At 37.0% G+C, this 14,022-nt stretch overlaps 1 protein-coding gene across 2 annotated transcripts in view; it reads left to right on the top strand.

Annotated features, from left to right (window-relative positions):
* The window catches only part of Ift80 (intraflagellar transport 80), a 156,434-nt gene that overhangs the window by 73,770 nt on the left and 68,642 nt on the right, over positions 1-14,022 (top strand). For both annotated transcript variants that reach the window (XM_028763616.1, XM_028763615.1), the window contains exons 13-18: positions 1,279-1,343; positions 5,416-5,551; positions 5,937-6,084; positions 7,819-7,990; positions 9,207-9,296; positions 9,592-9,764. In XM_028763616.1, coding sequence (XP_028619449.1) covers positions 1,279-1,343; positions 5,416-5,551; positions 5,937-6,084; positions 7,819-7,990; positions 9,207-9,296; positions 9,592-9,764 — 784 coding nt within the window. The remainder of the gene's footprint in view (positions 1-1,278; positions 1,344-5,415; positions 5,552-5,936; positions 6,085-7,818; positions 7,991-9,206; positions 9,297-9,591; positions 9,765-14,022) is intronic.

Raw genomic sequence — 14,022 nt, 5'->3', positions numbered from 1 at the left:
GAGCATCGGATTGCCAGAGATGTCTCTGCTTTCCACGGCTCTCTACACAGAGGCACACCCATAATACCTGACTTCCTTCATTAGACTCCAGCACCTCCTCTCTGGCATGGCAGGCTGCAAACAAACTCCAATGCATTGCTTTGTGGAGACACTTATGATACAAACTATAATAGCTGATCTCTTTTTTTCTCTATGTTAATTCTAAAAATTAAAGGTTCACTAGAAATATGGCAGGCACAGTTCTGGAACCTCCCTTCAAGAGTTCAAGGAAATTCTTTGGCTGAGAACTAGATGAGCTCCCAAAGCAAGTGTCTATAACAAGTATAGGTTGCTTATGGCCTCCCCATCGTTCTGGGCCAAGCCAGCAGATACTCTAAAAGTGTGAGTTGACTATTTTACAAGACCATCAATTTGTAATAACATTAATGATTTATGAAGAATTTCAATTATTGATAATCCATTTCCTCCCAAACATGGTATACTACAATTTTGTTCAAACTCTGAATATTCAGAATTCTTATACCCCACAAAATTGAGGGTACTCTTTATGAGATTGCTATCACTTTCCATATCAGCTGCTTATTCTTTTAGCTGAGCTTTGAGGGTTTATTACATGGCATGGCCAGTTAAATCACTGGTCACTCATTTGAACTCAATCTCTAGGTCTCTTCTTATCCACAGAAGCCAGAGACCTAAAAGCTCTATCCTAGTAGTTGCTGCTTGGTTTATCTGATTGTGAACCCTTATCTATAGTAAAGAAAGTACCAATGAATCTGTTGTTCTCACTAACATAGCAAAAAAAAATCTCCTGTTATTCCAGAAATGTTAAGGGATTTTGAAACTCTCAGCCAAGAATCCAGGATAAATTATTTATTTTACCACATGAGTGTATAATAGAAACAGCATGCTGTATATTGTCTGGTATCATAAAAATGGGGTTTTAATGCATATTTTCTTTTGTGAAAATGATTGTTCCATAGAACTAACTTAGAGATAACCAGAATTTAACTTTGTATCCACATTTGAATTTGCCATTGATGAATCCATGAACCTTTTCCTTAATCATTAGTAGCAGGAAAAAAAATTAGTTATACTATTTTCATAAAAAATATGACCTCATTAATAATTAGAAATTTGATGTTGGTTTTCTGTGCTGATAGAGGTTCTACGGTCCATAAAATTAAGAAATACCTCCTAAGAATTATGATAGCTCCATTGAAATTTATCAACAATGGTTCTAGTGTAACTCATCAATGCTCTACTTTTTTTTTTTTATAGTAATCTTCCTCTTTGAAGCATCAACTGGAAAACCCTTAGGGGATGGGAAACTTCTTTCTCATAAGGTAATAAACATTGCTGTGTTTAGTATAAATGACCACTGTTTAGTTAATTTCTTTCTAAAATAATAGTTATCCCTTTAGGAAGAAAACGGACTAATTTAATATTTAAAAATAAGTGTATACCTTCCATATTATAGCTTAAGACTAAGGACAGGGAAATTCTGAAATAGGGTCTGTGAGAGCAGGTGAAGTGAATGAGATGCCGTGGTGTGTGTGTGTGTCTGTGTGTCTGTCTGTGTGTGTGTGTGTGTGTGTGTGTGTGTGTCTGTGTGTGTCTGTGTGTGTGTGTGTCTATGTGCAGACATGCACGTGCTGACCAGGTGAAGTGAATGAGATGCCATGGTTTGTGTCTGTTGACCACACTTGTACTGCTTTCCAATAACATGTTCTATTTTACTAAACTTGTAGATAAAAGTTTCTTTATAAATTTGTAGTAAATTTCTTACTGAGCTGTCCTTAAACAGCATTTTCTTTAGATTTTAAGACCGTAGCTCAACAACTACATTATAGGGGGAAATTATTCTCTATAAAAGTACAAAGCACTCCAAATTGTAAATTGTGTGTGTTGGTTTGGGTTTTGGACTTAAAAAGGAGCACATTGCACTAAAGGTATCCTTTTAAACAAGTGATACTTGAGAACAGAAGGGTGCTTTTAGCATTATTTAGCAATTCCAATGAATTGCTTCTTTAAGTTGTTGTATTTTCCCCTTCAGTCATTATTTATTTTACATTAAATAATGTATAAATTCATATAAATCAGAAATGTAAAACACATTAAAATATATTTTTTAAAAAAAAGTCTCCCTACCACACCATTTTTCAGTATTCTACCTGAGAAGTAACACAGTTACTAATATCTTCTATGTCCTTGCAAAGACTTGACTTGTAAACATCACTGACATATCTTCTTCCCCTCTGTTTACACTAAAGTGCACCATACAGATCTATGCTTTACTTTCTTTCACAGAACAGCACTTTTGGAGATCTTTCCACACCTGTTTTTTTTTCCTCTCCCGACCACCATCATATAATAAATAATAAACCATCATCTGGCAGCATTGGTTTGTTTAACCTGCTCCATTGGAGGGTGTCTAAGCTTGCAGTGTAGCTGGCCACCATGCTGCACATCTGTCATCCCAGCATGGGTATGTGGAAGGAAGATCACAAGTTAAAGGCTGGCTTGGGCTAGTGAGACCCTCCAGAGACACGCAAGAAAGTGTCTGGTGTTTTCCACCATGGTGTTGCCTTGCATACGCTCTGTTATCACTGTGCTGTTAATTCTAAATTATATCAAAGGATCTGAGCATTTGTGATTTTTAAGAACCATTATCTTTCAAAGAGGCTGCGTTAGTTTCCCTTCCCACTAGAAGATAATGAGAAGGTAAACTGTTTATTGTCATTTAAACCAATAGTATATAAACAGAACTTTTCCTTCTCAGTAGAGTTCAGTATATAAAAAGAAGTCATTTCTCAGCTGTAATCATTTTTTGTAAGAAAGGTTAAAATAAGAATAATTTAATAATATTGAATGAATATTTTAGTGTGGCAACTTTTTCCACTAGAGTACAATATAAGTGTAAGAATGTATAGTTTCATAGTTATAAGAGTGGGGGTAATGTCTTCTACATCTCCTAACTTACTCAGTGTATGTGGATATAACATGAGAAATGTTAAGTTTTAAATTCTGCTACTTGCACTATGGGTTAAGTTTAATGTTCACAAGAGGCTATGGCAAGAAGTTTACTACAAGTTTGAGGCCAGCCTGGGCTGCATTCCTAGTATTGGGCCAGGAAAGTTATGTAGAAAAATCCTGTCTCACAAAACAAAATAAAAACCAAAGTAAGTAATAACAACAAAATAATGTCTTATATTCTATACAATAATAATTTATCCCATCAATTTGAAGAAACCAAAACTGAAGCACTGTATTCGCTGTAATAACAGAGTTTACAGTAGAACTCAAGTTTGGTGTATTTGGCTTTTACTTAGTGTGTAACTGAGGATGACCTTGTTCTCTTGATCCTGTCTCCACTCCCAAGTGCTAGGATTGCAGGCAGATGCTACTACATCTAAATTACGTCTGTGCATTATTAGATGATTATCAGTCCAGAACAAGAGAGAAACTTTGAATGAACACACACTGCTTTCATGTCCCACCGCAAAGAGTGACTCAGGAGGACTAGAACAGAAGGAGAGAGGGGGGCTGGACAGGAGGAGGGGGAGCTCTGCTGTGTGAAGAGGACCTCTGTGTAGACACACATCATTACTGTCCATGTCTTAATTTAACTTTCCTAAAAACCAGAACCATCTGTGTAACCATTTCTAATATTACACCAACACTAGCTTCTCTTGCTGGTGATGACAGGCACTCCTTTAAAAAAAAGATTTATTTACTTATTTGTATGTGGGTGTGTGTTTGTATGCACACATAAACAGAGGCCAAAAGAGGGTGCCAAGTTTCCTTTTCTATAATTCCACACCTATTTCGTTGAGAAAGGGTCCTTTTATGAACCTGGGCCTTGAATTTTCTTTGCTAAGCCAGAAGTCCCCGGAGACCCTTCTGTGTCCACCCTGTCTCAGAGCTGGGGTTAAAGCATATACCAGGTGTCTGGCTTGTCCTGCAGGTGCTGAGATCTGAACTCTGGTCCTCATGATTGCACAGCAAGCACTCATAGCCACTGAACTATCTCTCCAGGCCAGCAAATATGCCTTTAATTGTAAAGATAACTTATTTGAAATATTTGTATTTTTGTAATACTAGAATCACAGTGCTTTAATATTTATGAAACAAGAATGATTTTATTCATTAAAATGTGAATTATATTCTAGAGGGGCTCCCTTTTAAAAATATAAAATAGAAAACCTGGTCCAAAAATTTGCATAAAGTTATATGTGTATCTTTTATTTTAAAAGGTATTATGCATATAATCCTAGACACAGTATAATCATGATGCTTGTTGAGTTCAGAGTTCCTAGCCAAGTCTTCAGACACAGTAGACAGCATATGAATCACTCTTGGATCAAGCATAAATGAAGCCATACTTAAGTGTTTTGAGTTTTAAGAAATTTCATCTTACTAGCTAGTATAATAAATTAGTTTAATATTTCCAAACTATTCTACTATTATTGTATAAAAGCAAAGATCTTGGAACTAGAAGTCTACGCTATAAATTCTGGGCTTGTTTTGTATTTGCTTTCCCTGCCCCTGCCCCCACACACACCCTGCCACAAAAAGAAAAAACAAAAAACAAAATCACTGAATGCCTATGGGTTTCATTTGGGAAATATAATGCCTTCACCACGTTTTATGTTTCACAGAAAACAACATGAAGAAAATTATAAATTTTAATGTTCTAGAAACGAGATACTCCCATGTGTTTCTAAAGTTTACTTAACAAATCTTTAAAATATAGGTGTTAGGCAATCTATTCAGGATAAATTTTATTATAAGAAAGCATTTCATTAATGTTTCTTTAATGTAGACCTCTCATGTGATACTGAACTCTTCTCCTTTGATTCTGTCAGCTAAGGACAGGACACAGGGCAGTGGCTCTCACTACAGAGTCAGGGCAGATGTTTTCATGATGTTTTAAGGAATCTTGGGTTGCCAGCAAAGTAACTACACTTTAGAGCTGCTCTTGAATTCTTAGTTATTACCAATTTAAAATTAAAGAAGAAGGAGTAATCCTGTCTGGGAACCTCTCCCATTCTTGGAGTTATCTCTCACTTTTCTTTGAATCTGTGTCCCATGACTTAAAAAAATTAATGAAATAAGTTAATAGGGATATTTTATTATTACGAGTGGGTAATTGACATTTAATTAATTTTTGTTGTTGTTTTGTTCTGTGGGGTTTGTTTTGTTTTTCTTCCTGCCCAATACAGGATTTTGCACTGTCGCCCAGCCTAGCCTCATCGTCCTCTGCCTCTGGCTCCTGAGTGCCAGGAGTGTAAGTGTATGCCACCACAGTTGGTTTAATTGACCCTTAAGAACAGAAATGTGCTGATAACAAATTAAAGTGATCATATGCCAGGCGCTAAAATGGATTTAATACTTGCATACTTTTTGAAATTTTAGAATGAAATCTCAGAAATTGCTCTGGATCAAAAAGGACTTACCAATGACAGAAAAATTGCTTTCATTGATAAGAACAGAGATCTCTACATCACCTCAGTGAAACGATTTGGGAAAGAGGAACAGATTATTAAACTTGGTAAAATGATTTCCATGTGCTTAAAATTGTAACTGCTGTCCATTTTCTTAAAGGATCTGCCATGCACTAAGCAGCTTTGATGCTTGAATGAGTGAGTTTTAGTCTCACGTTTCTTCACTACCTTGACTCTCAATTTCAATAGCAAATTTGAACTCTGTGGCTAAATCAGCACACAAACACCTATTGATCAAAACTAGAATGGCTCTAGAGAAAATATTCAAATATTTTCACTTTTCATAGTTTTTGATCTGTTCACTTGTTATACAAACAGAAAGTAGAGATATGGCCATTATATTAATTAGGATCTTGTCTGTCAGCTGATTTTAAAGGTGGATTTTAATATCTGTTGACACTAATGGACCATGACTATTCTTTTTAAATTAAGGAACTATGGTACATACTTTGGCATGGTGTGATACATGCAATATCCTCTGTGGACTTCAAGATACGCGATTCACAGTATGGTATTACCCTAATACCGTTTATGTGGACAGAGACATTCTGCCTAAAACATTGTATGAAAGAGATGCAAGGTAATGTGTTCCACAGGATTCAATATTGTAAATAAAGTTCTAATTGCCATGCCTTTTCCTAGATGTTTTTAAAGTTTAGTTAGACACAACTAAATAAATTGTTCAGATAAAACTGGGTAAGATTTAAGTAATGGACTCAAATTAAAAACAAATTATGAACTATTTGCTCATATTTTATAAATGAGTATAATTTCCAAGGTTTGTTTAATGGTAGCTCAGGTGAGGTTATTCACTGTGATTTAGTGATTTCTTTTTTAACCCAGTAGTCTTAAGATTTTGCAGCAAGATAGACTTTGTGACAGCTACCCAGCGTACACATTTTCATTGACTTTAAGAATTCCAACTATATGTCTCTTCAGTTGGATTTTTGAATGATAGTAAAGGTTATATTAGACCATAATTGCTGAAAAGCTTTAAAAACAAGCAAAACCCCCACCTAACCATGTCAGGAAAATCATTCCTAAATTCTTAACAGAAACATTTCTTATTCTTCACACAGCAGTAAGTTAGACTCCTTAGGTCTAAGCAGCAAATTTCGTAGTGTATGTTTAGAACTTAAGTTCACAACTGTAACAAAACTAGGGAAACACCAAAGTAAAGGCTTATTTTTTAAAGTATTTATAAATTAGCCAGATGTGATGGCACACGAGTTTGATCCCAGTACTGGGGTGTCAGAGGCAGGAGGATCTCTTCTAGTTCTAGGCCAGCCTGGTCTGCATAGTGAGCTCCAGGCCTGGTTACATAGTGAGACTGTCAGAAAGACAAGGAAAAACAACAGTATTAACAAATTAACAAAAAAAGTCAGTCTTCTTATTTAAAGTTAATCTATTTTTACTACAAGAAAGTAATTTTGGAATTCACTTTGATTTTTTTTAATCCGCTTGTCCATATTTTCACAAATTTTATTATTATTATTATTATTATTATTATTATTGGTTTTTTCTTTTTGGTTTTTTCGAGACAGGGTTTCTCTGTGTAGCCCTGGCTGTCCTGGAACTCACTCTGTAGACCAGGCTAACCTCAAACTCTCGAACTCAGAGATCCGCCTGCCTCTGCCTCCCAAGTGCTGGGATTAAAGGCGTGCGCCACCACTGCCCGGCTTGTCCATATTTTCAAAATCAACACCTAAGTTATTTGTTTTCATAGTTTAAGGTTCAAGGGAGATGTTAGTCAACTTTCTGTTACTATAACAGTAGTTGAGACAAACAGCTTTATAAAAAGAAAAGGGATATTTTGGCGAAGGTTTCAGAGGTTCTAGTCCATGATCAACTGGCCCCATTGCTTTTAGGTCAGTGGCAGTGGAGTGCATATGGCAGCAGTGAGGGTGGAGCAGGGAAGGGGATGAGTGGAGAGAATGGGCTTCTAGGATAGCCTTCCCCAGCTGTGTCCTGCCCCTGAGCAGGCCTCACTGGGCTCACCTCTGACAAACCCTTTTGGGGAACAGGACATTACCATGGGGTTCCAAACAGTAACAAAAGCCCACTGCGGATGCCAGTAGGGAAGCAATCAACTATGGAATGACTTTTGCCGTTTTAAATTGTTGGTATATTTTGCTCCAAGTGTATATCTATCTACATGTTATATTGAAATGTTTATTTGAATATACATTCTGTTTGGGGTTAAATGGTGGGTGTCAGTTTTGAAATTATATGTTAGAGTTATTTCTCAAATCTAATACATATGAAAAAAATATGTAGAAGGTAGCTTTAAGTTTTCTTTGTTTGTTTTCAACAGTGAATATAGTAAAAACCCGCATATAGTGAGTTTTGTTGGAAATCAGGTAACTATAAGAAGAGCTGACGGCTCCCTGGTACACATCAGCATATCACCATACCCCGCTATCCTCCATGAATATGTGAGCAGCTCAAAATGGGAAGATGCCGTCAGGCTTTGCCGCTTTGTCAAGGTACCTTACGTATCGTGCACATATCGTATACTGGTCTCCCTTTTGAGAGATGAGTAATGATAACATATAAGGGTTAAGACGATTGTGAGCAGGACCGTATCTTCTGCTGCACACTCTGACAGCTTGCTGAATACAGAGGAATAGATGCTGCTGTGTGATGTGTCCTTTGAAGAAGCTGTAATTAGGCCAACAGTTTCCTACACTGGCACATGAAGCAGCCCTGTGGGTCTTTTCTAGAAGTCAGATTCCTAAGTTCTACCCTCACAGAGATTCTGGCTTGCTACATCTTGTGTAGAAGCTGAGTTATACCTCTCAGCCTCCTCAGACTTTCTCTTGTATAGATAACATTAAGAATTTTTGTTTTGGATCAGCATTTCCTGACTGGTTGTATCCAGTATATTCCAAACATGCTTGAACACAGCCCTTTTTCTTAGTTGTTGGGTAGCATCCCTTAGGATGCATATTTGTGGAATGGCATTTAGATGTTTTTCCATTCAGTGGCTTCTTGGTAGCATTGTGTGAGAACCTCACTATTTCTCTTACTCCCTGTAAGATATTCCTTGCCACTTCTTAAGAAAGGAAGAAAGAGAGAGAGAGAGAGAGAGAGAGAGAGAGAGAGAGAGAGAGAGAGAAAAGAAAGGAAGAGGAAGAAAAAAGAAAGAAACCCATCTGAGTTATAAAGACAAGAAATCTTTAATAACTAGAAATAAAAATTTTTAGAAAATTTTATTCAAACGAAGTTCTTTGTCTGATGGTAATGTTTTTAAATAGAGACTTCGTAAACTTTTTTGTTTGGTTGGTTTTTGGTGTTTTGTTTTGTTGTAAGGTTCTTACTATGTATCCCTTGCTGATCTTGAACTTGCTGTGTAGACCAGAATGGCTCTGAACTCAAAGAGGTCTGCCTGCCTCTGCATAGTAAGTGCTGAGATTATAAGTGTGCTCCCATGCCTAGCTTCTATATAACTTATTTTATTATCAATTTCTTTCAATGCCATGTTTCATAATTTTTACTTGTAAATTAATTACTTAGTTGTATCACCATTAGAATTTAAACCACTGCTTATAGCAATACATTATGAATCATAATGTAAATATCTGATATGCAGGATATCTGAAATGTGACCCTCAAGGGGGTCATAACTTATAGGTTGAGAACCATTGGTTTATATGTAATTCAGCTACCTACTTAAGATAATTTTTTTCATGTTTTACTTAGGAACAAAGCATGTGGGCTTGCCTAGCAGCTATGGCAGTTGCAAATCGAGATATGATTACTGCAGAAATAGCCTATGCAGCGGTTGGAGAAGTAAGTAAATCATATTTATGTAATGCACAGTAGTCTTTTTCTTTTCTTTTTTTTTTCTTTTTTGTTTTTTTGAGACAGGGTTTCTCTGTGTAGCCCTGGCTGTCCTGGAACTCACTCTGTAGACCAGGCTGGCCTCGAACTCAGAAATCCACCTGCCTCTGCCTCCCAAGTGCTGGGATTAAAGGCATGCACCACCACCACCACCCAGCTTCACAGTAGTCTTTTTCTTAACATAATTTATTATATTCCTATTATTACTGACTTGTGGTAGACATATTTTACTTTCTCTTTTTAGATTGATAAAGTTCGGTACATCAATGCTATGAAAGATCTTCCATCGAGAGAGTCAAAAATGGCCCACATACTAATGTTTAGTGGGAACATCCAGGAGGCTGAAACAATACTTCTCCAGGCTGGCCTCGTATATCAAGCCATACAGATCAACATTAATCTCTATAACTGGGAAAGGTAATAAGAACCCTTCCACAGTCCCAAGACCCTTTTGACCTTCATATATTCTTCTGTCTGCAACTTAGACAATTATATTTCCCAGTATATTTAATATTTTCTAATGTTACGAGGGAATTTGTTCATTTTATATTTGTGAGTATCCTGTCTGGTGAATCTTAACATTTTCAAACTGGAAAATGTCATTTGTGGAAATGTATGCTTTTTATGAACTTGTAATTGATTAGAAGTTGGAGTCTGAAGAAGAAGAGAGTCTTAAGATGCCTCCCAAATTTATAATTTTGATGCTACAGAAGTGGTACTATTAATAGATTTGGGAGGGAAGATAGTGTATCCTGTGTTAGCCACGTAGAAAGGCCTGTTATGAGCTAGGTAGTAATAGTCAATCACGGACTTGAACTCATAAGATTGGAAGTAGACTTGTAGACTCAGTAGCAAATGCAGCAGTGGAAGCAAGACTAGGCATATGGACTAGAGACTGTAAAGTGAAGTGATCTCAACTGTACTTGTGGGTAGATGAGAGAAGAACAGCCTACCACATGATGCCAACAGTCAGTCAGTCAGCGAGAGGAAGAGCCAAGGGGCTGGAGAGAGAGTGTCCTGAGGAGGACTGAAGAGAGGTTTCCAGTGAGGAGTGCGCAGCAGCACCCTCCACCCCACTGAGCGTCATCAGCGCGCTCTGACAAAGTGCCAGCTGCTTTCTCTGGGACACACTAAGTGCCACCTATCCCTCCTTAGATGTGGGTCTCAGAGTGAACAAAATTGTGTCATTCTAGGTCCCAGAAATTATGTATTATGAAACATTTGTCCAAAATGTCCTTTATGGGCTTTGCTTTCCTCTGGTCTCGAAAATAACCCACATATCTTTTTCCTTTATTGAAAATAGAGTATTTTCTCACATAGTATAACCTGATTATGGTTTTCTGTCTCTCTTCTCCTCCCAGTTCCTCCGCACCTTCCCTCTTCTCTGGATCCACTTCTTTCTGTCTTTCATTAGAAAAGATTAGGCTTCTAAGAGATAGTTATGGTTTATATTTTATTCATGGTATATAATTTCATTATATTTTATTTTGTTACATTTTACTATTATTTCTCAGAGGCCTGTTCTTTTCTAATTCTGAGGTGTTAATTTTTGTTTTATCTTATTATATTTTATTTTGCTGTATTTTAATATTACACCTTAGAATTGGACAAAACAAACAAACAGAGGTCAAAAGAAGACACATTAAACAAGAAACCCACCCATTCTCACACTTAGGAATCCCGTAGAATCACCACAATATGTATATGTATGTGTATATGTATGTGTATGTGTATATGTGTATGTATATGTATATATATGTAGAGGACCTTGTTGTAGGCCCTGTGTATGCTGCTTCAGTCTCTGTGACTTCATATGAATTTTGATCATATTTATTATTATTTTCTTGGTTCTTCCATACCTCTGTCTCTAACCCTCTTTCCTCCCCCTCTTGGGGTTTTCTGAGCTCTGTGAAGCAATTTAATGGAGACAAACCATTTAGAGCTGAGTGTTCCAAGGTCTCTCACTCTACATAATGTCTGGCTGTGGCTCTCTGTATTTGTGCTCCTCTGGTGAAGGAGAAAGCCTCTCTGATGATGGTTGTACAAGGCACACAGATCTATGAGTAGAGCAGAATGTCATTTGGAGTCACTTTATAACTATATATTTTTTCTTTTTCTTTTCTTTTTATAGACCAGTAATTTTTGGTTTTACCCTATGTCTCTAGGCCATTTAGCCTCTGGTTCTTGGTCACCTAAGCAGTGTCAGGTATGAGTTCCACTCATGAAGTGGGCCTTAAGTCAAACCAGTTATGAGCTGGTCACTCCCACAAGCTGTGCCATCATTGTCCTTAACTTATCTTGCAGGTAGGACACCATTGTAGATCAAATAATAACCCATATATTTTTCAATTACTAGGATTCATAGCTCTCTCAGACTTTAATTTCTATAGCTATCCCTTCTATACCTTTGCCTTGAATAGAAGCAATAAAATGTATTTTGTTAATTTTGTGATTAATATATCATAATCTGTTTATACTCTCATGGTACAACTATCTATAAATTCAGCTGCTCTTTCTTTGTGCTTTATCTACATGAGTCTGTTACTGTTGTATAGTGTTATAGAAGTTTAGGAAACATGTTAGCTCTGCAAGAACAAATAAACTATTTAAATTGTAAGGATTGAAAAGAGGTAGGATAGGAGTAATATTAGTAAACTATATTAAATAACTAATAGAACATGACTGCTAGAATTATATGAGAAATATGGAAAGCTAGTAATTACAATATTGTATTTTTCTGGTAGGGAGCAGTTGAGATGCTCTTGCTATATAGTCTGTGCTTGCTTCAAACTCACAACAGCCCTCCTGTCTCAGCCTACTAAGTGTTACACACATCCAGCATCAAGTGTTGTTTTTGAGAAAATATGTGCATTGATTAATGGTAGAAACTAGTCCATATAACACTAAACATTTTTTATTTATTCATTTATTGATTTATTTTGTTTTTTCGAGACAGGGTTTTTCTGTGTAGCTCTGGCTGACCTGGAACTCACTCTGTAGACCAGGCTGGCCTCGAACTCAGAAATCCGCCTGCCTCTGCCTCCCAAGTGCTGGGATTAAAAGCCTATGCCACCACTGCCTGGCTAACACTAGACATTTTAATATAACAAAATTTGTAATGGTCTTTATCTTGTAAACTTACATTCTAGGTGGGAATTCCATTTTATATCACTGATAATGGTAAATAGAAAGAGACCTAGAATTTGAGCCTGGATCTTTTAATACATCAAAGAAACTGAATTTATCACCAAGCAATTAGGTCCTGTAGTCCAGATAACATTGCTTATATTCTAATGGATGCCGCACCTCTTTAATTATTGTCCTTGGAGATATTTATATCATCTTCCCATTTCAGATAAGGACAGAAACATTTTATATTACCTCTATGTAGTAGATATATGATATCCGTATACTTCATATCCTTGTTCTGTGCAATACTTAATCATTTTTCAGTGTTCTAATGCTCCAAACACTGATTGGCTATAGCCAATTTATAGTTGGTGAGTAAGTGCCCTAGCAAGACGTAGAAAAATGTGCCTGTGATGCTCCGTAGTACCCTCAGAACCAACCTCGACCTACTTGAAACTGTCTTCTCCCCAGACAACACAGCTTTTACATGTTTACTCTCTTCACCTATGCGTTTCTTAGCATCTGTGTGTGATTGGGTTTGCTGTGGTTTCATTTTTTTTATCTTCTTCATCTTTACTTTTCTGTCTTATAAAAATCTTGAGTGTTTGAAGCTTATGCCACATGTTCGTACTAATTCCCTGCTATTGACTTTAAATTTCCTGCCCTCTCTATAGGCTTCTCACTGCTCACAAACCCCTACCACCAAGTCTCAGCAAGAACCTTACTTGAAGATGATTAAATATTAGGGGGATGAGAAAGAAGAGGAGGAAAAGAATGTATCCTGGGTGTTCTTCCATCCATTCTCTCTGACTTTGCTTTTCCTCTGTGTCTTGATATCTAACTATTCCCAGTTGGTTAGTCATGGCTGGGAGGCCTCTAAATTTACCTTACAAGTTAATAAAGGCCCAGGAACCATTGTTCCAGGATTCTGGCTACCTTCTATACACTTTAGAGATGTAAACAAGCATCTCATTGAATGCTGTGTCCTGCCGGTAGTTACCCAGCTGTCTACTTAACAGTGCCATTGCGTAGCATTTGTGTTTGCATCTGGATTTTCCTCTTCTCTCATATCTCCTCTGTCTCCTTTCAGAGGAACCAGTCTCAGGTCTCAGACATGCCAGGGCAAGCATATATAAGCATAGGTTATTCTGGGATAATACCTTATTATTTCTTCACTTTCATGAAGCTGGAAATCTGGGAGTTACTTTTGGCATTTCCTTAGCCTCTGTTAATCTTAACCACTTCCCCTCTCCCACCTCCCCCAGTGTTTCTAACACTTCATAGTAGCACCCTTGTCTAAACTGATCAGAATTCTCCCATATGATGCCACCACTAATGTCCTTACCTCTAAGGTGTCCTTGGACACTCTAATCATAGTGATTTTGCAGGGAACTCTAACCATGTGGCACTTGACCTCCACCTCATTTAAATGGAAACTAAAGCCTTTACTAAATAAAGTATTAGTCACATGTTAAGTATTGAGTACCACCAACAGACTGTAGGCACTGTGAATGCAGGGATGAACAAACCCAAGAAAAAGTCTGTG

The sequence above is a fragment of the Grammomys surdaster genome, unplaced genomic scaffold (genome assembly GCF_004785775.1).
Source record: "Grammomys surdaster isolate TR1022 unplaced genomic scaffold, NIH_TR_1.0 139, whole genome shotgun sequence".
In the NCBI taxonomy this organism is placed as follows: Eukaryota; Metazoa; Chordata; class Mammalia; order Rodentia; family Muridae; genus Grammomys; species Grammomys surdaster.
The sequence above is the reverse complement of the archived record's forward strand: the minus strand, read 5'-3'. Positions and strand labels throughout refer to the sequence as shown.